The sequence below is a fragment of the Schistocerca americana genome, chromosome 2 (genome assembly GCF_021461395.2).
Source record: "Schistocerca americana isolate TAMUIC-IGC-003095 chromosome 2, iqSchAmer2.1, whole genome shotgun sequence".
Taxonomy (NCBI): domain Eukaryota; kingdom Metazoa; phylum Arthropoda; class Insecta; order Orthoptera; family Acrididae; genus Schistocerca; species Schistocerca americana.
Window position 1 is genome coordinate 694,244,132 of NC_060120.1, and position 26,604 is coordinate 694,270,735.

The following is a 26,604-nucleotide window of genomic DNA, read 5'->3' on the forward strand; positions in this document are numbered from 1 at the left end:
AGCCACTGCACTGTAACTTTTCATAAAGTGAACTGGTGGCGTGAATAGAGTGCACATCTGTACTACAAGGATATGATCAACCTAAAAGACAAAATGGTTCCTCAGGAGTTTCACAAATTCATGAGTGAAGACTATTAATCTGAAAAATTAGACGGACATGATCATAGAGCAGGTCCTGATAACTGTAATGAAGAGTTAGGGAGGGCTGTCTCATGGTCCCTGCATAATTAACAGATAGTGTGCTGTCTCTATGTACTTTCGGGTATGAAATGCCTTCAACGCTTCTGTCAACAAATGAAGATGTTCACCGACGTATGCTCAGCAACACCTGAGTAACATGAAGGTATGGAGCCCTGCTGAGTGACCAGGGTTCTCTGAACATTCACCACCCCATGAGACTTAGTAGATAGTGTCACTTAGCACAGGGCAAATTATCCTCAAGAGGCGAGCCGCCATTTAGATCAATGAGCTGGCATCAAGTCCATGAAGAAAATAGTGGCAGAAAATTTTGAAGATTTGAAATTCAAACAAAATAATAATGTCTCTAGCCTCAGTTTCGTGTCCCCTGAAAAGTCCAGATAAAAACATACAGCCCGCCCTCTTACTCTCTTCCAATGAGTTTGCATTGCCAAGCAATCAGATGATTAACTTGAGAGAATTGTGCAGATCTGAGCTTACACCCTTTCCAGTGCATCTCGTCACTGACAACAGTATCTACAAAGGCACGGAGTCAGCTATGTATGCAGCATTCACTCTAATACAGAAGTAGTGGACGCTAAGATGAACAATGAGTAGTAATTGGAAATGGATACATTATACATATAGTTGCTTGGAATATGCCATGTTCAAGTCACTGTGTACAGTCCATGTGAACTGAGTGCAAAAACACTTTTGATGTAATACCATAGTAGTTTTTGACAGATTCTAATGATATCTGTTATCAAAGCAGGACACTTTACTGAACTTGTCCACAAAATAAGTCTTTTCTGCACCACCACCCACTACAGAGTCACAATTTTTTTTTTTATCAAAAGATACCAACAAAAAGAAACTTCATTTCAGTGCTGATGACTGAAATGGCTGCAAAGGCATTGTGGGTAAGTGACAATAAAAGATACAATTTTGATGATAAACTCTGCTGACTATGATAGCATTACCATCAAATCGGAAGACAGAGATTTTCATATTGCTGAGAGCATTGACCTCTTGTGAAAATAACATCTATTTCCAGAAGAGAGTGAAGAATAATTCTTCCAGAGCTCTGTGCTTTTCAATGTCATGGAAATTCAATCCACACTAAATTCTTTCCCTTCGTGCAGCAAGCAGGTGAGACACTTCTCAGTTCCCTTTGGAGGAGGAGGGAAGACAGCACAATTTACAAGAAAAACCTTTCCCTCTCTGACTTCCTGGTGCAACAGCATGCAAAATTTTAGAAGTAGGGAAAGGTTTCTTGCAACATTATGCAAGAATATGTGAACAGAGATACACTAGATTGTCTTTGCCACTCTATATCTGCAGCAAACCCAAACTTCAATTTGTGAGATGGCCACGCACTTGAGCGACTGTACCTATCTACAAGAAAGGTGTGCGGCTGGGTAGCAAAAAGATTTCACCATTTTGGGGCTGGACACTAATCAGAGAATGGATGATACCCATAACAACAACAAAACATGCAGCTCCAGATTCCTAAATGAAATTCATTTCTTGCACTGTATGCATACACCCAAGAAAACTCAGGGCTCTGGTACTCTGCCATTTGCGTACACTATTGTGGCAAGAATTCACCTTTGCCATACCTCAACAAGGAGAACTCTTAGAGGGATTACAATGAAGGAGAATCCCTAACCAATGACATCATCACTGAGAAGGAAGCAGCTGATGCCCAGTTTAACCTGACATCTGGACCAAAGGGGTCAAGGCATTAACTTGTTCCGAGTGATTCTGCATCCCATCACATGTGTATTAATTTGTAGTAATTTTTATTTCTTAAACATACATTTAACTGGTAAGAAAGACAATGTGTTTGATGGGAAGGCTGAGGGAGGTGGTGGTCTTGGGGTTGTTAAACCTTGGCAATTAGAGGCATCTACCATGAAAAACCTGCACTTTTTCACCACATTTATGCAGAAATGAGTGTTCCATTGAGGGTAAGAGTAAGAGTGGGTGGGGGTGGGCTGGCGTTGTTTGTTTGTGAAGCGTTGACCAACAGGCACCTACCATTATCTTTTAAGAAGTTGTTCAGTTAAAATGATAATGTTAAAAACCTATCCTTGGAGTTTTTTTTTTAAAGAATTTGACGATTATTGTGTTCTCATTTAGAAGTTATATGCCTTAGTAAGTACTTGGTCTCAAAGGAAGTCTGATGCAAGAGAAAAAATGTAGGTGAATAACCTGAATAACCAAGTTGGCACAGGGACCTCAAGATCAAAAACTTGGATGCTACACTACACACAACCAACTTAAAAAATACTTAAAGTTCATAAAATTTGGGTCTTTTGTAAGGTCTTTGTAGTTTTTTCAGCTCAGTCCAGCCTGTCTTCAAACTACATTCATCAGTTCTGTTCCCCTCACATCATTCCCTCAGTTTTGTTATGGTGTTAGTATTAATATGTTCATTGTTGTCAATATGAACTACCTAATGTCCCATCACCTAAAACTTCCCTGGCCCTCTGAAGCAGCCCACACCTTCATGAAACAAAACAAAAGATGTACTCATTATCACACTCCTTCTCCCAACCCCTGCACCCCCTCATTTTTGATTCAAATATCTGAGTTGTGTCTTATACTCTGATATTAACTCCTTTTTCCAGTACTTTGTTGTGCTGAGACACAACTGGTCAGAAAATGGTGGGAAAGTAACTGTATGCACTAACCATGCCTGAATGGTAAATCTACATCTACATGATTACTCTGCTATTCACAATAAAGTGCCTGGCAGAGGGTTCAATGAACCACCTTCAAGCTGTCTCTCTACTGTTCCACTCTTGAACGGCATGCGGGAAAAACGAGCACTCTTATTTTATGATGACGATCATTTCTCCCTGTGTAGGTGGGTGCCAACAGAATGTTTTCGCAATCGGAGGAGAGAATTGGTGATTGAAATTTCATGAGAAGATCCCGTCGCAATGAAAAACACCTTTGTTTTAATGATTGCCACTCCAGTTCACGTATCATGTCTGTGTCACTATCTCCCCTATTTTGCGATAATAAAAAATGAGGTGGCCTTCTTTGTACTTTTTCAATGTCATCCATCAGTCCCACCTGACGCGGATCCCACACTGCACAGCAATACTCCAGAACTGAGGCCAAAATCCAATCTTACCATTTTGATCAGGGTGTCATTGCCGTCCATCTGCAGAAACCAGCACGGTTTTAGGAAACAAAGGTCATGCGAGATACAGGTTGATACCATATCTCTTGATTTACGAAAGGCGTTCGACTCAGTTCCTCACTGTCACTTGCTCAAAAAAGTGCGCACTTACGGTCTATCTGATGACATATGCGGTTGGAAAGAAAGTTTTCTAACAGACAGAGCAGTATGTCGTCCTGAATGGGGTGACTTCAACAGAAACAAGTGTAACTTCAGGTGTGCCCCAGGGCAGCGTAATAGGTCCGCTGCTTTTTAAAATTTACATAAACGATGTGGTTGATGGTATTGACAGCGGCATTAGACTGTTTGCCGGTGATGCTGTAGTCTACAGGAAAGTAATATCACATGAAAGTTGTGAACAAATCAGTGAGGATTTGCAGAAAATAAATGCATGGTGCAATGACTGGCAGTTCTCTTTCAATATTAGTAAGTGTAACCTACTGTGTATAATAAGGCAAAAATCCCCATTAATGTATGAGTACAAAATAAATGCTCAGTCTTTGGAAGCTGTAACATCAGTCGAGTATCTGGGTGTGACTATTCAAAATGATTTCAAATAGAATGATCAGGTTACACAAGTAATGGGCAAGGGGAACTCTAGATTGCAGTTTATTGGTAGAATCCTGATGCGATGCAGTACTTCAACAAAGGAAATTGCTTACAATATGTTAGTTCATCCAGTCTTAAAGTATTGTTCATCTGTATGGGGATCTTACCAGTTGGGTCTGATTCAAGAGATTGAGAAGGTCCAAAGAAGAGCGGCAAGATTCATGACTGGTACATTTAGTCACCGTGAGACCGTTACAAATCTCATAGAAAGTTTAAAGTGGGACGTACTTGCAGATAGACGCGCAAATCGAAAGGGGCTGCTCACTAAATTCTGAAATCTGATCTTCACTGAGGATGTAGAGCGTATATTACTACCACCAACTTTCAAATCGTGCCATTATCTCCACTAAAAGATAAAGGAAATTAGAGCTTGTACTGACGCATTCAGACAGCCGTTTTTCCCTCACGCGATATGCGAGTGGAACAGAGGAGGGGGGATGGGGGAGGGGAATATGACTTCGGCGCAAATTGTGCCTCTGCCACACACCGCTTAGTGGCTAGTGGAGTATATATGTAGCTGTAGAGGTAATGAAAAAGGTAGATTCCTCCTTAGTGCTCATCTGCACTCTCTTCCTCACCTTTGATAGAGTGGTGCTTACGTCCAAGATCAAAGCAGGCTATGAAATTATCACAGTCCAGCCGTACATTGTGAGCCTGATGTGCTGCTAGAAGTGTCATTGTTTCAACCACACTACAATGCCTTCTCGACACCCAGCCAGATGTGTAACCTGTGGTAGGGATGCACATGAGGGCGATTGTTCGCCTTCTTTCCCCGCTGTATCAACTGCAATGGCAGCCATGCTGCCTCCTCCCAGGATTGTCCTGTGTATCTTGATGAGCGAGCTATCCAAGAGATACAGGTAAAGGAAAAAGTGCCTTACCCAGTAGCTCGCAAGTTACTGTCTCGTTGCAAACCCTGTGTTCTCCCGTCTGGCACCTAAAGTTCTGTTCTTGTTACCCCTCGCTCCATGAAGGCCATGGGCACCCAGACATGCAACCTCCAGTTCAGCTCGAGGTTGTGAAATCGCCCAGTGTCAAGATAGCATCACCGTACAGCTATGCAACAGGCCGTCAAACTCAAGTGGCAAAGCCGCCAACTACACAACCGGTAGGCAGGAAAGGACAGGAGTAGTAGTCCCGTTTAGACTTTCTCCATCCCTCCAGCCAAACAATACCTGAGTCTTCCTCTAACTGGAAAGGCTCAAAGAAGTCCACCAAATCCTTCGGTCACATAAAGAGGATTTACGGCTGCTTTTAGCATCACAGCATCCCCTTGTACTCTACCTTCAGGAAACGAAATTGTGCCCCTCACGACTACTTTGAGCTTTACCATTTCTTACTGGTTCGTTTAGACCTCTCCCTGGGATCGGCATCCCATCTCATGGGGGCGTCATGCTGCTCATACGGGATGACATTCATAGTCAACCCATTTCCCTGATGGGTAGTCAGTTAGAGGAAGGTGTTGTTTGGCTGCAGCTATTGCAGTTCGCCTTTTCCTTCCCCACCTGACTTTTTCCGTCTGTACCATTTATGTCCCTCCACCTTTCGATGTCACCAGGGCAGACTTCCTTCAGCTTATTGAGCAGCTACCTCACCCATTTTTCTACTCAGTGGCTTTAATATGCATCATCCCCTTTGGGTTTCTCCTAGGACCTGTCAGAGAGGTGCCCGCTTGGCTGACTGTCTTAATCAACTTAACCTCTTCTGCCTTAACATAGGAGCACTCACATTCCTTTGCAACTCCTTGCACACCTATTCCCATTTGAATCTCTCTCTCCGCCCTGCTCAGCTTGCCCATCATCTCTGGTGGTTCCAGTTGTGATGATCAGATGGAATATCTTACAAATGTTATCCGTACCACTGCAGAACATTCCATTCCTAGCACTTTCTCTTCCGTTCCCTGAGTCAGTTTTTACGCGACAACGTGCTCTCCTCGTTTTTAACTGTCATCCTATGATGGCAAACTGTGTTCATTATAAACAGATGCGTGCACAGTGTCATTGCGTTCTTCAGGTTAGCAAAAAGCTGGCTGGATTTCATTCACAAATTCTTTTTACAGTTCCACCCCCTCCTCTGTGTTGTGGGGCAACCTCCGACGGCTCTCTGGGACCAAGATCCATTCCCCAGTTTCCAGCCTGATAATAGCAGATGATGTCATCGTGGACCCTTTTGCTATATCTAACACCTTGGGCCGCCATTTTGCGGAAATTTTGAGCTCTTCCCGCTATCACCCTGCCTTCCTCCATCAGAAACGAGCAGAGGCGGCTCGGGCGATACATTTCTCTTCTCCGAATCATGAGTGCTACAATGCCGCCTTTACTATGACGGAGCTAGAGCATGCTCTCAGTTCATCCTGATCTTCTACCCCAGGGCCAGACCCCATCCACTTTCAGATGTTGCAGCACCTTTCTCTTGCGGGCAAGCACTTTCTGCTTTACACAGACCACCTCATGTGACGGGGCATTTTTCCCGGACACTGGCATGAAGCCACCGTCATACCCATATCTGAGCCCAGTAAGGACAAAAATCTTCCTTCTAGCTAGCACCCCATCTCTCTTACCAGCTGCTTTCACAAGGTGATGAATTGTATGATTCATGCCTAACTGGTATGGTGGCTTGAGTCTCGCAATTTACTGATGAATGCACAGTGTGGATTTCGAGTGCGGCGTGCTGCAGTTGACCACCCATGTCATGACTGGTTTTCTGCAGAAATCCCAGACTGTGGACATGTTTTTCGATTTGGAGAAGGCCTACAACACCTGCTGGAGAACTGGTATCCTCCGAACTCTTTACATGTGTGGCTTCTGTGGTTGTCTGCCCTATTTCCTTCAGGAATTTTTAAAAGATCGAGTTTTCAAGGTGCGTGTGTGTTCTGCCTTGTTGGTCACATTTATCCAGGAAAACTGTGTGCCTCAGGGTCGTCCTCTTTGCTATTGCCTTTAACCCTATAATGGCCTGCCTCCCACCGGGCACCTCAGGCTCCATTTTTGTTGGCGATTTTGCCATCTGTTGCAGTTCTCCATGGACCTGTCTCACTGAGCAGCGTCTTCAGCGATGTCTTTATTGTCTTTACTCCTGGAGCATCAACAGTGGCTTTCACTTTTCCCCCGACAAAACAGTCTGTATGAATTTCTGGGCATTGCAAGTGGTTTCTCCCACCATCTTTACATCTTGCACCTGTTGACCTTCTGTTTGTGAAACTACGAAATTCCTGGGGCTCATGCTCAATAGGAAACTCTCTTGGTCCTCCATGTGACTTACCTGTCAGCCTGCTGTACACGGTGCCTCAGCGTCCTAAGTGTCCTCAATGGTACTTCTTTAGGTGTCAATCGGACCACACTCCTCTGTTCGTACCGATCCCTTGTCCATTCGAAACTCGACTATGGGTGCTTTGTTTATGTGTCTGCACTTCCATCCCTCTTATGCCGTCTCAACACTATCCACCATTGTGCCATCCGTTTGGCCACGGGTGCTTTTTACACTAGCCCGGTTGAGAGTCTGTATGCTGAAGCTGCTGAACTACCACTGTCCTGCTGCTGTGAGTTTCTCCTCAGCAGGTATGCATGCTGTCATTCTACCATGCGTGGCCACCCATCCTGTGCCGCCTCCTTTGGTGATTCCTTTGATCACCAGTATGGGTCACGTGCCTCTTCTCTGATACCTACTGGAGTCCGCTTTTGGCATTTGCTACGGTGGCTTAACTTCACACTACCTGCATCTTTCCCCTTCACCACTGTGGTTTCGTGAAGTGGCCCATGTTAACCTTGGCCTTCATTCGCTTCCTAAGGACACTACTCCAGTGTTGGGCTATCGCCTTCAGTTTCACGACCTTCACATGGACCTTCTTGGTAGTACCTTTGTATACACTGATGGCTCTCAGACTGACCGTGGAGTCTGGTGTGCCTTCGTCATTGGCATCTGTGTCTTTCGATATCAGCTTACGACACACTGCTCAGTATTTACAGCCGAGCTCTTCGCCTTGTATCAGCCCGTAGAGTACATCTGGCAACACAACCTTCCCAATTGTGTCCTCTGCTCAGACTCATTCAGCGTCCTTCAAAGTCTATATGCACTGTACACCGCCCATCGCTTAGTGCAGCGGGTCCAGGAAAACTGTCACTTTCCCACTCTTGGTGGAGCCAGTGTGATGTATCTATGGGTTCCTGGTCATGTCGGTCTGCCAGGAAACGAGGCTGCTGCCAAGGCTGCAGCCCTCGTACCTCAGCCCACGAGTACCTATATTCCCTCCGATGAGCTCTGTGTTGCCGCCTGTCAGTAGGTGGTGTCCCTTTGGAATTGCAAATAGTCCTCCCTTCATGGGAATAAGCTCCGGCTTATTAGGCTTGTCCCAGTGGCTTGGGTGACCTCCACTTGGCCCTCCCACTGACACGCATTGTGCCCAAGTTTTAACTGTCCGCCACTTCCTGATGGAATGCCCATTTTTTAACCATTTATGTTCCTGCTTCAGTTTTCTCTCTGATTTTTATTGACTGTTTTAGCAAATGACGTATGGGCTGTCGACCACGGTTTACTTTTTATTCACCAAAAATATGGCAAAAGCCATTTAATTTTTAGTTTTGGACATCCATTTCTGTATGGTGTCTTATTTTGGCCCTCTTTCCACGTGTCTGTTTTTAGCTGTCTTCTATTATGTCAGCTGGGGTTGATGTATAGTCGTTTTTCAACTGCTCTGTCTTCGTGTTATGTAGTTATGACATGGGCGCGTATGACCCCAGTTTTTTTGTGCCTTAAAGCAAAGCAAAACAAAAACCCAGAGCCATAAAAATTATTTAATCTCTTCATAGATTAGTAACCGGCAAGAAAATTCATGTTTCACTCGTGGAAAGGTTAGAAAGTATTGTGAGAAATAACAATATAGTGAACAGGCTCTGTTCATGTAAACCATTCTCTGCAATTGATATGCAGATGCTCCTTTCACATCTATGTGTTAATACTAGGAACTAATTCTGTCATAAAAAGATTAATATGTTAAGAGAAAGGCAAGAAAGTGTCATCTACACCCCACAAGCCATATATGGTGTGTGACAGAGGGTACCACATGGATAAGAACGCGGTATTAATTTACTTCGTCGGGTCTCAGGTATGTAGAAGCAGAGTTCATTTGAGAGAGCAAAATTTGTAGCCAAATTTTATTTAAACATTCATAAAACTGAGAAATTAAATGCGTAGCTTGGTGGATCTGTAATTAAATTATGTAATTCCTTGAGAAGAGTATTGTAAAATTTCTGATTTTTTGTGATGTGTTGCTGATGCTAAATCACAGAAGAACGAAAATTAGTTTCTGATTGCATCCTCCGGCTAGTATTTATTGTTATTATTATTATTATTATTATTATTATTAGAAGATATGTTTTTGGGTGTATTGCAGATTTGATGAATCCATTTTAATGCCCAAAGCTAGTTTACCCGTAATCATATCATTTGTGACTCAAACAAAGAGACAGTTTCTGTTGATTTTTTGGATGATTCTCATGAGTAGAATTGACCTGCCTTTCTCTTAGTGGCTATGATAATGACAGTTTAACTGAGGAATATGGAAGTTATAGACAGCAGCACAATATTTTGGAGTATAGGAGATCAGCACTGTTCATTCGTTAAGCTACAATGTGTGCAATTTTTTCAACTGACAGTCATTAACACTGTAACATCTAGTTCTTCTACTTCTATCAGTATAATTTCCCATAGTATTACCATTACAGTATTACATGGTGTTTTGCAGGAGTGCATCCAGAATAGTATCCAGCATATTATTTCTAGAGAGCAACAGAAGAAACATGAGATGCATGAAAGGCTGAATTCTTTATTGCATGAAGCTGACAAACTAAGTAAGGTAAGAAAGATAATATGCTGTAGGTGATATCATATTATTGTACAAAAGTTTAATATTTGTTGTCAATGAGAAGATTGAATCAGGGTAATTTTAACTGAAGAGCAAAAATGAAACTTTTCTCCAGGGCGTTTCTGCTGAGGTTAAAGTAGCCCAGAGTAAAATTTATTATAATTCTGTATGATTTTTATGAAAGAAAGAGGTTTCATTATGAGAATTAGATTGATAGATTTGTAGTTAACAAGGTATTAATTTTTCTAATCTGCCTGGTTATATGGGAGAGAGAGAGATTTAAGAGAGATTTATGCGTCAAGAAAATGTAACTTAAGTAGGCCAACTGGTATTAGGGCAAGGAACAAAAACGATACAAAAAAAAAACAGTATCTTAGTATTACAGTAATTTTTATTTCATGTTCTACAGACTGAACTTGTGAAGTGAACTTCATTTGGAATTAGTTACTGATAAGGCCATCTTATTAATATTCAAAATTGGTGTAATGTCTTACCCTTCATAGCCCGAATTTTGAAGCATTACACTGGTCTTCTCTTAGTACCTGGCATACATCAAAGTTTCTGCTTATCCTAGCATCATGTACAGTTCCAGGTCGTGGAGCAGCGACACTAGTAAACACTTCACCATAATCATTTATTGCCTTGCACATTGACAGTAGGAAAGCCCTTTCAGTTAATATATTGGTCTGCATGTAGAGCAGGTTTTATGACTGGTATGCGTGTGCAATCAAGGGCCCACACTGCATGTGGAAACTGATACTTTGAACGGCATGTACCTTTTACTGCTTCTAGTTGTTTCTGGGAAATCGAATCCACAAAGGTGCTTTTTGGATAACATGAAGAAGAACATCTGAAAATGTCGGTGACACAGCAGTCTGATGTATACATGAGTTTTCTTTTACAATTTCTCTCTTCAGCATTTCTTTGGGCTACATGTATATTTTTTTGCCTTACAAGCAACATGGATTCTGCCATTTTTAATGAAAGAAAACTCAGTAAAATTTAACTTGAAGTTTTGTTCATACAAAATTGTAGAATGTTCTCTGTGTGGAGCAACTTCCCACACCCTCTCACTCAAGCTGAGAACATTCTCAGGTGAAGTAAGTGGTGTGTTCAAAAAGTAAGGTGACTTTATATTTTTATGAAAAAATATTTATTTATTCATTAATATTCATGTTGTCCCCTTCGAAGTAATCCCCCTAGGATACAATACAATTTCGCCAACGCTTCTTCCAATCCTCGAACCACTTCTCATAAGCATATTTTGGTACAGCCTTGAGTACTTCCAATGGTGCAGTTCTTATTTCCTCAGTCACTGAAAATCTTCATCCTTTCATAGGTGTCTTCAGTTTTGGGAACAGGAAAAATTCACAGGGGTGGCCAAATCTGGTGAATATGGTGACTGGGGCCTGGTTGTCGTGTTGTTTTTGGCCAAAACATCTCACAAGCAATGAGAAATAAGCAGGTGCATTGTCGTGATGCAAAAGCCATGAATTATTTTTCCACAATTCTGGACTTTTTTGCATATTGCTTCTCGCAAACAGCACATAACATTAAGATAATACTCTTTATTGACCGTACTACCTTCAAGCAAAAATTCATGATGCACTCCGCCCCGATAATTAAACAGTTAGCAAAACTTTGACATTTGTTCGAATATGGCCTGCTTTTTTCAGTCTTGGCTCTCTGGGCTGCTTCCATTGAGACAATTGGGCTTTGGTTTCAATGTCATAACTTTAAACCCATGTTTCATCAACAGTCATGACCCTTTTGAGCAAATCAGCAACGTCATTGACTTCATTCAAGTGCTCCTGAGCGATGCTCGTGCGACGGTTCTTCTGATCAAAATTCAGAAGTTTCGGAACAAACTTTGCTGACACACATCTCGTGCTCAAAATATCTGAAAAAATTGCATGACACAAGCCAACTGATATGCCAACATCCTCACCAACTTCTATTACAGTAATTCGATGATTTTTCAAAACAATTTTCTTCACATCTTTGACGTTATCATCTGGATATGTTGTGGCATCCAGAGTGAGGTTCGTCATTGGCATCTTCACGGCCATCTTGGAAGAGCTTTTACCAATTCTAAACATTTTTTTTTTTTTTTTTTTTACTTAGAGCAGACTTCCCTAATGCCACTGTCAACATTTAATGTGTTTTAGAGCACTTCATTCCATTTTCACATAAAATTTGATGCAAATTCGTTTTTTTATAATAATCAAAAATTGCTAAGCACACTAAAACACTCTAACCTTTTTGTCTGTCAAAAACAAACGAGGTATGCTGTACACTTGAAACTGTGAACATACGTTCGGGACATGTTTACCAATACAACAAAAAAAATGATCAATAATCGAATGTGTGTTGCCAGCACAATTTGGAAAGTCCCCTTACTTTTAGAACAGCCCTCATATATTCTGATTCTTTATTCAGGCCAACCAAGACGGTTCTCCAAAATTCCAATAATAAAGTACATTTTCCATTTTTATTCATACGACCCAGTGCCTCTTGAAACACCAAGCATGTCGGCAACTTCGGTTACTGAAGTACCCATCATACGAGCAACAACACTTTGCTCATGTTTGAATTCACTTAGCTCCAACAAATGCACTCACAATTACGCAGGACACTTGCAACGTACATTGAGGACATTGTACAGGTATCATTTGTTGTCACATTCAACAGTGCAACCTCCAGGCTTGGCTAGCATATGCATTTAATTTGAAGCACCGATTTCTCATGATTTGTTTTTATATTTTTGTCTAACCCATGTAGATGAGTTCGATGTTTCAGTAGATTATGAAATGGGCTCTAAGGGAAATGTGTTCAGGGTTAGGTAATCTTTTAAATGGGAGCATATTTTGTAAACTGATGGCGATAAGTCTTTTTTATGCTTTTGGCAGTGAGAGATATGTGGATGGAATTACTATTACTAATAGGGTTGTCAGCAACCTTAATTGTTAATTTTGGTGTACTGTGTGGGTACTTGGCCTTCCACCTGGAATAATAAATGTGGTAAATTGATTGTGTATGTTTGAATTGGAAGTGGAGATGGGGTTAGAAACCTCTCTAAAAAAGTGATGGACTCAGTGAGGTGATCAGGAGTCAGATGGAATGAGATTTGGATGCCTCCATCTCATGGGGATGTGTTGTGACTCGCAACAGAAATAATTGTGCTGCATGTCAGTCAACTGATACTCCATTCGGAAGAATTAGGGTAACATGACTTTGGGAATCTGCAATACTCCATTGAGCAATAATTGAAGACTGGGTATGTTACCAAATTATACCTTTATATTTCACATATTAAGTACACAACAAAACATCATTACATTCTTGTTTATTTACCCAACAAGAACTGAAATGCCCAATAGCTGTTGAAAACAAAGTGGAAACAATCATTCATCCTGTCATCCTGGGTTTCTTTTCATTGGAGCTTGAGAGCTTCAATAAAATATATGCCTTCTGTGAGCATTTATTACTGCCTGATACTAATGTGGTGGCTCCTTATAAGTCTGAGAAGTCACCTTGTGGTATCCATTCAAATTCTTCAGTAAGAGTTCTTAGAGAGTCTGTGGTGGAACAGAACGACCATGAACACATTTGTCAAGTGTGCCTTGCAAGTGCTTGATGGGTTCTAGATTGGGAACCACCACCGACCGTTCCATTACTTCAGTGTTCAGGCTTCCATTACTTCAGTGTTCAGGCTTCCATTACTTCAGTGTTCAGGCTTCAGAAGACATCCCTGGTAACACTGCCACGTAGACCTTGGCATTATTGTGCATGAGAAAAAATTCATTGCCAGCACCATGTGCAGCAGCCACCACATAGTCCAACCTGTATTTCAGTGTACTGCCTGGCAGTAAGGGGACTATGTACATTAACAAGATCAGTGGGGCTATTGACACTGATGCTTCCCCACACTATCAGAGAACTTTGCCCGAATCTGTTGATGTCCTCAACATCTGACAGGTATTGCACCCCATGGCATCTCCACAAGTGAACACAACCATCACCTTGTGTCAGAAGAAATATGAACTCTTATTGAATAACATGTTTTGCCAGTGACAAAGTTGCCAGTTGACATGGGAATGGCAGAACTGAATGTGAGCTGTGACATGTTGTGTCAGGTAGAGTACTTAAACAGGATTACTGGTTCATAAGATTCTTTCTCATAACCTTTTTCTTACATTCTGATTGGGGACAATGGCTCCAGTGGCCCCTCTGACATGGTCTTGCAGTGCTCTGGCAGTAGCTGTATAATGCCGAAATACAGATGGCCGAATAGTGGTCTTCATGTATGGTTGTAATGCGTCAGTGACCTTGTCCAACTTGCCTTATTTACTGGCCTGCATCCTTGTAGCATGCCACCAACTTATGGTTGGCAGATGGAAATACATTGGCATCTGCAGCAACACGATAGAAAGTTCATCTTCCTTGGATCAGACAGACAGCTCTTGCAACTTGCACTGCATTAAAATGTTGCGTTGCATGTGCTTGGCTGAATACGATGTACACAGATGACAACTGCCATCTGTGTGCTTCAGTAGGGAACATTGGGACACCAGTACTTACTTTCTTCTGCAGGGTCACCTGATACTGTAACGCATAACACAGCCAATAGAAGGCAGATGATTTTATTTGTTGAATGCACTGAAAGCGAAGATCTCGAGCTATGCAGTAGGATCACAGGTGCTATCTGTATCAAAATAGATATAACATACTGGACATTGATATATGTGTTCCGCAAATTCTTTTGAGCAGTGTATTTTATAGTCCAAGTTCAATACAAATGTAGTGCAGAATCCCAAAGACAAAACCACAAGAATAATTCAGTGTTACAGCAAATGGTTTCCTATGTAGAGAATGGTAAGTGCACAGTACTGCCAACGAAGACAAAAAGGCCAGAGTGGCCTGCAACAGCCATATAAATAGGTGGCCATAATGAAATCTGGTGCAGGTGGCACTAGGGGAGTACCTGCAGGGCAAATTTGCAGTGGTCTCTCTTTCTAGTGGCTGAGGCGCACGGTAGTGGGTGGCAGAAAAAGCAGATGAGTCATAACTGTGACTGGTCGGTGGCAATGGCATCAATCGTTTTTGATGTCCGCCTAAGGGGGTGGTAGCCCAGTGGGTTACGATGGCCCTTCCTCCATATGAGGACAAAGAACAGTGCTGTGTCATGTAGCCCAGCACCCGGCAGGCTGCCAAGAAGTATGCTGGATGAGAGCTATGTTCTTGGAACCTTTAGAGGGGTATACATGCTTGACCAGGTTCCAATTGGCACATGGCATGTGGTGGTGGTGGTGGTGCCTAGGGGTGCAGCAACATGGAGGGAGGTACCGTGGTGCCTGTCATATGGTATCCAATGATGTGGAAGTCGTTCATGGCTTGCTGGGCCTCATTGTCTAAATGGAAACAAAGGGCCTTGTCCTGACTGGACGCCGGATTTGGGTCATTGGGAGGCACACCAAGGCATCAGTGTGTGCGTGCTGAGTAGTGTTTCGGAAATGTAACTCGTAGTTATATCTACTGAGAAACAGAACATCACTGGAGCTGATGGGCTGTTTGATTAAGCTGCTCAGCAGCTGGGCTGAAGAGCGATATCAAGGGCTAATGATCAGTCAGTAAGTGGAACTTGGCTCCTTAGAGAAAAATTTTGAACTTTCTTAATGCGTAAATGATCTCGAGCACTTCCTTTTCAATCTGGAACTACTACTTCTGGGCAGTGGTCATTATTTTTGAAGCACAAGCAATTGATTCTTCAGAGCCATAGGTATTACTGTGCTCTAATATGGTGCCCAAGTGCCCTTCAGATGTGTTGGCAACTATTACCAGTTGCTTCTGTAACTAGAAAGTGGCGAGGCATGTTGTACAGAGTAAGGCTTATTTGAAGGTATGGAATGCCCAATCACAATCCATCAACCAAGAGAAAGAGACTCCTTTCTTCCAAAGATTGTACAGTAGATGTGCAGTCACTACAGTGCCAGGAATAAATTTACTATAATACATGATTTTCCCAGGGAAAGATTGTACTTCTTGTAGTTTGAGGAGCTGGGGAGTTCTGTGACCATTTCCACGTGCTTCTTCGTAGTCTGAAATCTATCTTGAGAGATGATACGACTGAGATTTTCCAATGGCAGTTCAAAGAACAGGGATTCAAGATTACACAAGACAGGAGGCCTGTAGTGTGTGGAACAGTTTTTGAACGTCAGTCGCTACAGAGTCTTAGGTTTGTGTTGCACAGTGCAAGCATAATGCAAAATTTATTCAGGGCCAACATTGTGGTTTGAAAGTCTGTTGTGATTACATTAGTAGCCATTTTTGCGGGGAGTACCACAATGAGGAGGCTAGAAATATGGAAGCAAGGCATCTGTCTTTGTTGCATTGTGCACAACTTTCTGGGCAGTCATCCCCAGAATGCTTCCGAAAACAGTCTGAGCACAGCGGGAGTGCTCCAGTTGAGTGGCTGAGAGTATGTCCTCGTTTGCAGGGCTGAGCCAGTGTGTAGCAGTGTTTCCTTTTGATGATAGCTACTTCTTCTTTGTCGGCTAAGCTGTATGCTTTACATGGGTTGAAGAAAGGGATGGCCTCCATGTCTGCCCAAGATTCTAAATGGTAGCTGGCTGCCTGGGATACTTGAATCATTGAGCCAATTTCAATACTTCCTCCAATGTGGGATTGTACTTCATTGTCAGAGTTAGGCACGGTATGACTGGTTGGGCTGTTTGCGACATTGATAGAATTCCACTTAAGATGATAATACAAGTGAAAGAAGGCATATAAAAGAAAATACATTTGATCTAAATCAAGTTAGGCCGGTTCGATAAAAGGAGCGAGCTTGCTTTAGCAGCCGATATGTTCAGGATGGAACCCAAGGCAAGAAGAGGGATTTAATAATTGCAGGGTCTCTTATCTTAAATGTGCCAAAATGCTGCCTGAGTTGCATTTCAGTATGGTGGAAATGGCAAAGGATGTATAGCTGCCACATTTTAAAGCAATTTGGATTGGTTTGTGAAGGGGGTCAAGTGTGTGTGTGTGTGTGTGTGTGTGTGTGTGTGTGTGTGTGTGTGTATTTTTGTTCCTGCATGTTGAACACTCTTCTTAGCCACTGACAGCTTTACAAAGGGCAATAAATGTCATTTTTCCCTCTAGTGTTATAGGTACGGACGTCACTGTTCCTCTCAAATTGGGATGGATTAATTATTAGTAATTTCATTAGCAGATGTATGTATTGCAACGGTGCAGTTAAAATTGCCTAGCTCCGTGAAGAGGACGCGAGGTCTGTGGATGAACACCACATATTATTCTTACTGCTTGCTTTTGTGCAGTGAGTGCTTTCTTTCCAAGTGATGAGCTACCCCAGAAATTTGTTTGGTACAACATAATTGAGTGCAAATATGCAACATGTGCCAGGAGATTAATATGTTTGTTTCCAAGATCAGTAATTGTACGAAGAGCAAAAGTAGCTGAACTTAATTGTTTGAGAAGCTTGTAACGTTTCTTCCAGTTCAAGTTTTCATTACTATGCACACCCAAAAATTTGGAACATTTGTTGTACTGAGTGTAGTACATTTTTCTTTTCTTTTCTTTTTTTTTTTTTTTTTCGAAATTTAGGGAGAGTCCATTTTTTGGAGAACCACTTCATAATTCTTTGGAAAATATCATTTACCAAGTTGCTCTTTATCTGAAGGGAATTATGATAACACTAGTATTGTCTGCAAAAAGTACCAATTTTGCTTTTTGAACGTTAAGTGAAAGGTCATTCTCATACACAAGGAAGAGAAGTGGACCCGAAATTGAGCCCTGCAGGATTCCTGCTCTGCTGCTGGATCGACTCTGATTCGTCCTTTCCATTTCCATATTTTTTCCTGTCTTGTTCTTGGATCTTACAGGCATATAATGAATCAACAATAAATGCCTTTCATTGATACTACGGCAGAATTCCGACTGCGTATTTATTATACACTAATAAAGTTTAAATTCAAAGTTCTCTCTCCAAACTTTCCACTGATTAGAGATCAGCATTCCTATCGTTTAACATTAAGATGTGAGAGAAAATTTCATTAACTTGTAAGCCAACGAAACTCGTGATTTGTCGACCAGCCCATCAAAAAATAGAACTGATGGTAGTGTTGCCAGTGTAACTCATGTATAAGTAAAAAACATACATTCTGCCCTTGATACTCTTCAGTTTAGTATTTGGGCTGGCGTCTAAGTATTACATATGTATTTTATGTACAAAGTACAGTAAGAAGTTATAAATAATTTAAAGTAGTTTTCATCCATAGATAGTAGTTAATTTTGTATTAACTGTGATATTATATGTAGAATTTTCAACATTTGTGTTAAGACTATTGTCTTGTAACTGTAAATAGTTAAAAAATGATGATTGTTAGCATTTGCCTGATTTTTTTTAAAAAGAAAAGTGGTCTTTATTAATTATGCTGCTCATCAGTTTCTCACTCATCAGACATGTACACAACCTTCAAATTTTGATACTATGTAAGTTTAGCAAGCATCAAATCATATTATTTTAATTTCTGCAGGAACTTGAAGTTCATTTTTATCCTGCATTATATGATACGCTGCCTTTATGTGAGGCTCTTACTAAGGTAGAGTGTGAAACAAGAAAACTTCAAGAGAAGAAGTGTGCGCTCATGAAAGAAGTATTGGAGATTTCAAAGCAGGTGACAGAGTCTCTTTATTCTCTAGAGTGTAATAATTAACACAGCTTACATTCTGATGCAATGCATTTCAGTAATGAGTGTTTGATTTTTGCTTCAGTGTTCCCAAATTTTGAATATTTTCTTGTATTTTTAGACATTAAACTTCACACATCATTGAATATTATAGAAAATGTCACTTTGCTGTAAAACTTTTTCATTTAGGAGGCAGAACTGTGTTCAAGTCTTGGAGAAGCTACAGAGATTAAAGTAGAGGATGCTCTACCAACAAGGGATGAGATAGCCATTTTCAATCAAAGACTTCGAGTTCTGCAGTCACGAAAGGTACTATAGAACGTACTGGCTTCATACATTATTCTTTAATTGAAATATTTATCAAGATATTGCAATTATCTTCACAAAGTACTGCATTTAAATTTCAGTCAAAGTGCACTGATGTGTTGTGAAATTATAGTACAGCTGTAACACAATGCCAGTGGACAGCTAAGACACACCAATTGTCCAAAAATTTGATTTATATAACACAATGTTTTGGGACAACATCATAACATTATCAAGTTCTTAAATTAATATACCACTAAGCACAGTCAAAAAATAATAAGCAAGCAGCAAGAATGCACTGTCAAATATATTTTATCCTTATCTCATGTTTGACACTGCATTCTTGCTGCTTGCTAATTATTTTTGACAGTGTCCAACGATGTATTAATTTTAACACTTGATAATGGAATCACGTTGTTCTAAAACATGCTGTGTTAAACAAATTGTACATTTGGACAACAGGTGCATCTTACTCCACACTAAAAACTCAATAACAATAAATTTAAGATTCGCAGATTAGTTGGGCTGTTGTCAATCACTATCTCCTTGCTTATATTCTCTCTCTCTTTTCATTTTATTTTGTTCCAAAGTTAATAAAGGACTTTCTTCATTAAATGTTAATGAAATGATTGAAGTGCCAACTCCAGAATAAATACTTCATTGCACTAAAGAATTCAATCCAGTGAGGCTTGTTCATGAAACTTCTCGATATCATTCAATGTCACTTCATTACATTTCTCAGTAACAAGAGCTTTTGCTTTTTGGCGGCTGTTGGTCAGCTTTGTGGACTATCTATTACAATTGGTACCTCTGCCTACCTTGTATAAATGATTTCAGCTTTTCCTATTCCATCAATCCCTAACCCTCACAATTATGGTTCTTTGCAATCACACACTGAACTATGACTGTAAATAACTTTCCTCTACTCCTTTTCCAAAATCTTTTTATCCTGATGCAGTAATGTTGTGTATGCCAGTTACGAGACAGTGTCGGGCTCTGACAGCTAGAAAGGAGAGGTGTGTGTGTGTGTGTGTGTGTGTGTGTGTGTGTGTGTGTGTGTGGCAGGGGGGAGGGGGGCTTTTATTCCCGCTAGCATCTGAAAAAATAACCTCAATCATTTAACGACTGAGCAAAGAATATATTACTCCCATCCAACTCCTCAACAATCTGTTATAGTTTGGAGGCCCTGCCTTGATAACCTAATCTGGCTTCTACTTTTCCAGAAACTTTTCACTTCAAATAAAAAATACTTTTCCTGAACACCCCCTTCAGGCCTCCAACACTGTTGTCAACCTATCTTCTGAAAAACTGAGTTCTGCAGAATTCTCAGTTCTCTCAAAAGCTTCGTTTTTATCTCCAAACTTAGTTTCAACCTTGCTGGGCTAATAAAGGGCCTTCCTTCCTTTACTCACTCCACTGAGTTCTGGTGGATTGGGCTTCAAACTGCCATCAGTCCAGATTTTAGTTTTCCCTAAATTCCATAAGTTGTTCAAGATGAATCGTTTGTTTGAAAAGGACATGGCCATTTTCCTCCCCTAATCAGAGTTTGTGCGCGTACATTAGTGATTTTGTAGTCAGTGACACATTAAACGAAAATTTTTGCTTATTCCTTTTTACTTGCTTCCCTGTAATGGAAACATATCTTAGACACCTACCCCATTGTTACCCCACTGAACGCAGCATACCAAAAACTGAATAGAACAATGTCTCAAACAGTTATAACTTCGTGACAGTACTATCTACAACCCTTAAAAATACAGTTCCATACCAAAAAACGAATATGACCTACATAGGTACCGAGCAAGGTAGAGCAGTGGTTAACACACTGGACTCGCATTTGGGCGAATGATGGTTCAAATCCACGTCCGGCCATCCCGATTTAGGTTTTCTGTGATTTCCCTAAATCTCTCCAGGCAAATGCCAGGATGGTTCCTTTGAAGGGGCATGGCTGACTTCCTTCCCCATCCTTCCCTAATCCAATGGGACCAATGGCCTCACTGTTTGGTCCTCTCCCCTAATTCAACAAACCAACCTCCATAGGTCCATCCCAAAACCTGTCACCTGAATGCATATCCCTCTTCTTCATTGGTAGCTCCTGGCTAATACAACTGGGGGCTTTGTAAGTGAATTCAAAATCATTTGTTTAAATGAAAATAATTAATAAACAGGCCTCAGACAACATAAATAGCATCTGAAGCAAATGAGTCGGTAACATTTTCATTGAAATTCGGTTTTTTATCATGTCCTTTCCTATGCAAAGCATGGAAATTGCATTAAACATAGTTTCAGGCATTGTTCTTTGTTAAAAATGTCATGATACCCTTTAAAGTTGGGGAGCTTGTCTCAATCTCAGCAGCTGTCACAGATATTGTGCAGACATTTATCCAGATTTTCCATTTTTCTAAAAATGTTGTTTGCATGTGGTTTTCAATTATGAATTAAAGAAAATTGGTAGTGGCACATCATTACAAAGCCTTACTGTCTGTAGATAACTCCTAATTCAGTTTTTATATGTTTCTTCACTAAAAATTAATTGAACAAGGAATTGTTTTTAATATTTCGAATGCTCTTAGCATCAAAGTAGGTTACTGAATTTACAAATTAAAATCTTACTTTATGTTACATGTTACTACATTGGATACATCTTCTGCTATGACAGTACTACTTTTTATTCCTGTTTGAATGTGAAATTTGTCGATAGTTTTTTGTTTTTATAGGCTTATTGTCGCTTTTTTTTTAGCATAATTCTGTGAAATGAGTTAAAATACTAATAGAGGATTACCTAACATTTGCCAAATAGCCCCTGATTGATTGTTGTTGACTGTTTGAGTGACCATAAATTCAATCATTTGCATTCTGTACTCAGATAAACACCGCCCTATCACTCCACTGTCAGAGTGAAGCTGAGGAGTGCGACTTAGGCTTGCTACCCAAGGTTTCTCTTCCATTGTTTCTACCCTGGTCAGCCCGAGCAATCTCATAAGTTCTCCTGGCTGCATGTTGTGGAGCTATGTGCTAGGAAAGATAGAAGCAGATTTTTAACAGTTTCTTAGGGCATAATACTTACCAGTTGCATACATGAGGTTGCATTCTGTGAGAGGCTTATTAGTGAATGTGCTCCAAAGGCAAAACTGCCACTGCTCCTTACACTGGCAACACTTTACAACCTCCTTTTATTGTCCTTTGTAGGCACTACAAACTCATTTCCACTGGTCTGTTTATTGTGACTGTTCCAATACTTTCACAATAAGATCCTCTGAGTTCGCCAAGCAGCATCTTCAGCCAACCCCATGCAATCTCACTTTTTAAGTCCAAAGCTTTAATTACTACTTCCGCTGCCTTCACACTGTTTCTGTCTCATTACCACAAGAATCATTACATGACTGTGAAGGTTACATTACTGTACATTAACAGTTCCCTATCCTGTTGCTTTGCTACCATTGGATACTAATTTTTTTTAGCGCTTCCTGATCATATTTCTTAAACCTACTGGCCCACCACATTGTGACCCATAATTATTTCTTCTTTGAAGACTAAATCCACAAACAAATCAGTGGAACTACAGTAGGCATGGTCATGGAACCATCCTACTGTAATTTGTTTATAGGCTACATTGAAAATGATAATTATCCACTCAATACCGCGAGGCCTTGTTAACTCTATTAATGACACCTTCATGCTCTGAACCCATGGCAGAAACAATTTCTGCCCTTCTTTCAGACTTTAACAACTACTCCCAAAGCCACTGCAGATGTTGTTGTTGTTGTTGTTGTTCTGGTCTTCAGTCCCAAGACTGGTTTGATGCAGCTCTCCATGCTAATCTATCATGTGCAAGCTTCTTCATCTCCCAGTACTTACTGCAACCTACATTCTTCTGAATCTGCTTAGTGTATTCATCTCTTGGTCTCCCTGTACTATTTTTACCCTCCACGCTGCCCTCCAATACTAAATTGGTGATCCCTTGATGCCTCAGGACATGTCCTACCTACCGATCCCTTCTTCTAGTCAAGTTGTTCCACAAACTCCTCTTCTCCCCAATCCTATTCAGTACCTCCTCATTAGTTATGTGATCTACCCATCTAATCTTCAGCATTATTCTGTAGCACAACATTTCGAAAGCTTCTATTCTCTTATTGTCCAAACTATTTATCGTCCACGTTTCACTTCCATACATGGCTACACTCCATACAAATACTTTCAGAAACAACTTCTTGACACTTAAATCTATACTCGATGTTAACAAATCCCTCTTCTTCAGAAACGCTTTCCTTGCCATTGCAAGTCTACATTTTATATCCTCTCTACTTCGACCAACATCAGTTATTTTGCTCCCCAAATATCAAAACTCCTTTACTACTTTAAGTGTCTCATTTCCTAATCTAATTCCCTCAGCATCACCCAACTTAATTCGACTACATTCCATTATCCTCATTTTGCTTTTGTTGATGTTCATCTTATATCCTCCTTTCAAGACACTGCCCACTCCGTTCAACTGCTCTTCCAAGTTCTTTGCTGTCTTTGACAGAATTACAATGTCATCGACGAACCTCAAAGTTTTTATTTTTCCTCCATGGATTTTAATACCTACTCCGAATTTTCCTTTTGTTTCCTTTACTGCTTGCTCAATATACAGATTAAATAACATCGGGGAGAGGCTACAACCCTGTCTCACTCCCTTCCAAACCACTGCTTCCCTTTAATGCCCCTTGACTCTTGTAACTGCCATCTGGTTTCTGTACAAATTGTAAATAGCCTTTCGCTCCCTGTATTTTACCCCTGCCACCTTTAGAATTTGAAAGAGAGTATTCCAGTCAACATTGTCAGAAGCTTTATCTAAGTCTACAAATGCTAGAAACATAGGTTTGCCTTTTCTTAATCTTTTTTCTAAGATAAGTCGTAAGGTTAGTATTGCCTCTCGTGTCCCAACATTTCTACGGAATCCAAACTGATCTTCCCCGAGGTCCGCTTCTACCAGTTTTTCCATTCGTCTGTAAAGAATTCGCGTTAGTATTTTGCAGCTGTGACTTATTAAACTGATAGTTCGGTAATTTTCACATCTGTCAACACCTGCTTTCTTTGGGATTGGAATTATTATATTCTTCTTGAAGTCTGAGGGTATTTCGCCTGTCTCATACATCTTCCTCACCAGATGGTAGTTTTGTCATGACTGGCTCTCCCAAGGCTGTCAATAGTTCTAATGGAATGTTGTCTACTCCCGGGGCCTTGTTTCGACTCTGGTCTTTCAGTGCTCTGTCAAACTCTTCATGCAGTATCTTATCTCCCATTTCATCTTCATCTACATCCTCTTCCATTTCCATAATATTGTCCTCAAGTACATCGCCCATGTATAAACCCTCTATATACTCCTTCCACCTTTCTGCCTTCCCTTCTTTGCTTAGAACTGGGTTGCCATCTGAGCTCTTGATATTCGTACAAGTGGTTCTCTTCTCTCCAAAGGTCTCTTTAATGTTCCTGTAGGCAGTATCTATCTTACCCCTAGTGAGACAAGCCTCTACATCCTTACATTTGTCCTCTAGCCAGCCCTGCTTAGCCATTTTGCATTTACTGTTGATCTTATTTTTGAGACGTTTGTATACCTTTTTGCTGCTTCGTTTACTGCATTTTTATATTTTCTCCTTTCATCAATGAAATTCAATATTTCATCTGTTACCCAAGGATTTCTACCAGCCCTTGTCTTTTTACCTACTTGATCCTCTGCTGCCTTCACTGCTTCAGCCCTCAAAGCTACCCATTTTTCTTCTACTGTATTTCTTTCCCCCATTCCTGTCAATTGTTCCCTTATGCTCTCCCTGAAACTCTGTACAACCTCTGGTTCTTTCAGTTTATCCAGGTCCCATCTCCTTAAATTCCCACTTTTTTGCAGTTTCTTCAGTTTTAATCTACAGATCATAACCAATAGATTGTGGTCAGAGTCCACATCTGCCCCTGGAAGTGTCTTGCAATTTAAAATCTGGTTCCTAAATCTCTGTCTTACCATTATATAATCTGTCTGAAACCTTCTAGTATCTCCAGGGTTCTTCCATGTATACAACCTTCTTTCACGATTCTTGAACCAAGTGTTTGCTATGATTAAGTTATGCTCTGTGCGAAATTCTTCCAGGCGGCTTCCTCTTTCATTTCTTAGCCCCAATCCATATTCACCTACTACGTTTCCTTCTCTTCCTTCTCCTACTGTCGAATTCCAGTCACCCATGACTATTAAATTTTCGTCTCCCTTCACTACCTGAATAATTTCTTTTATCTAATCATACATTTCATCAATCTCTTCATCATCTGCAGAGCTAGTTGGCATATAAACTTGTACTACTGTAGTAGGCATGGGCTTCGCGTCTATCTTGGCCACACTAATGCATTCACTATACTGTTTGTAGTAGTTTACTCGCACTCCTATTTTTTTATTCATATTTAAACCTACTCCTGCATTACCCCTATTTGATTGTGTATTTATATCCCTGTATTCACCTGACCAAAAGTCTTGTTCCTCCTGCCACTGAACTTCACTAATTCCCACTATATCTAACTTTAACCTATCCATTTCCCTTTTTAAATTTTCTAACCTACCTGCCCGATTAAGGTATCTGACATTCCACGCTCCGATCTGTAGAACGCCAGTTTTCTTTCTCCTGATAACGACGTCCTCTTGAGTAGTCCACGCCCGGAGATCTGAATGGGGGACTTTTTTTACCTCCGGAATATTTTACCAAAGAGGACGCCATCATCATTTAATCATACAGTAAACCTGCATGCCATTGGGAAAAATTACGGCTGTAGTTTCCCCTTGCTTTCAGCTGTTTGCAGTACCAGCACAGCAAGGCCTATTTGGTTAGTGTTACAAGGCCAGATCAGTCAATCATCCAGACTGTTGCCCCTGTAACTACTGAAAAGGCTGCTGCCCCTCTTCAGGAACCACACGTTTGTCTGTCCTCTCAACAGATACCCCTCTGTTGTGGTTGCACCTACGGTACAGCCATCTGAATCGCTGAGGCACGCAAGCCTCCCCACCAACGGCAAGGTCCATGGTTCATGGGGCGGGGGGGTGGTGGCGGCGGCAGATGGCCCTTCTCAATTCTGTGCGTGACCTTTCTAGATGTTTGCACTATAAAAATTTCAGGTCATATTAGACATTCCAATCATCAGTAGTGCATATATTGCTACAACTTTCATCCACTGTACTTTAAAAAGTTGTTTTCCTACTGTTTGTGCATCAGCTTGCACGTCGCCTTGTGAGGGGTCCCGCCTTGCTTTAAATTTATTGAAGTTTGACCCCTGGCACAAGTTCGACAAGACATCCGTAAATACCAGAAAACTCTGACTACGAAATGAAAGCACTAATACCTAACATTAACTGGATTTATATCCACAGAATAACTCATTAACAGTATTACATTGGGCTTCACAATCCTATATCATTGTACAGACACTCTGTGCAGATGGTATCATTTCTTGAACTATGTATCAAAGATGTGCTGATTATTTATTGTTGGGAAGCCCAAACCACGGAACTTCACTAGGAGGGGCTCCGTGGCATGGTGTATGGTGGTGCAGAGTCCAAGGAAATACTTAGGATGATGCCAGACCTTGTGTTGCCACAAGACACCCCAGGAGCACGTCAAACATAAAAAATATGACCAACTGAAACCAGAATCGTACTATTATTTCAACAAATAAACACAAACTTCATTTTTGTTGAATCTTAATTTGAACTGATCACGCTCGCTCAATTATAAATGCCA

General features: G+C 40.9%; 1 protein-coding gene across 2 annotated transcripts in view; it reads left to right on the forward strand.

The window, feature by feature from the left end:
* LOC124595580 (protein regulator of cytokinesis 1-like) overlaps window positions 1-26,604 on the forward strand; it is a 239,812-nt gene that overhangs the window by 55,602 nt on the left and 157,606 nt on the right. For both annotated transcript variants that reach the window (XM_047134370.1, XM_047134371.1), the window contains exons 3-5: window positions 9,720-9,830; window positions 18,392-18,532; window positions 18,734-18,853. In XM_047134370.1, the coding sequence (XP_046990326.1) occupies window positions 9,720-9,830; window positions 18,392-18,532; window positions 18,734-18,853 (372 nt within the window). The remainder of the gene's footprint in view (window positions 1-9,719; window positions 9,831-18,391; window positions 18,533-18,733; window positions 18,854-26,604) is intronic.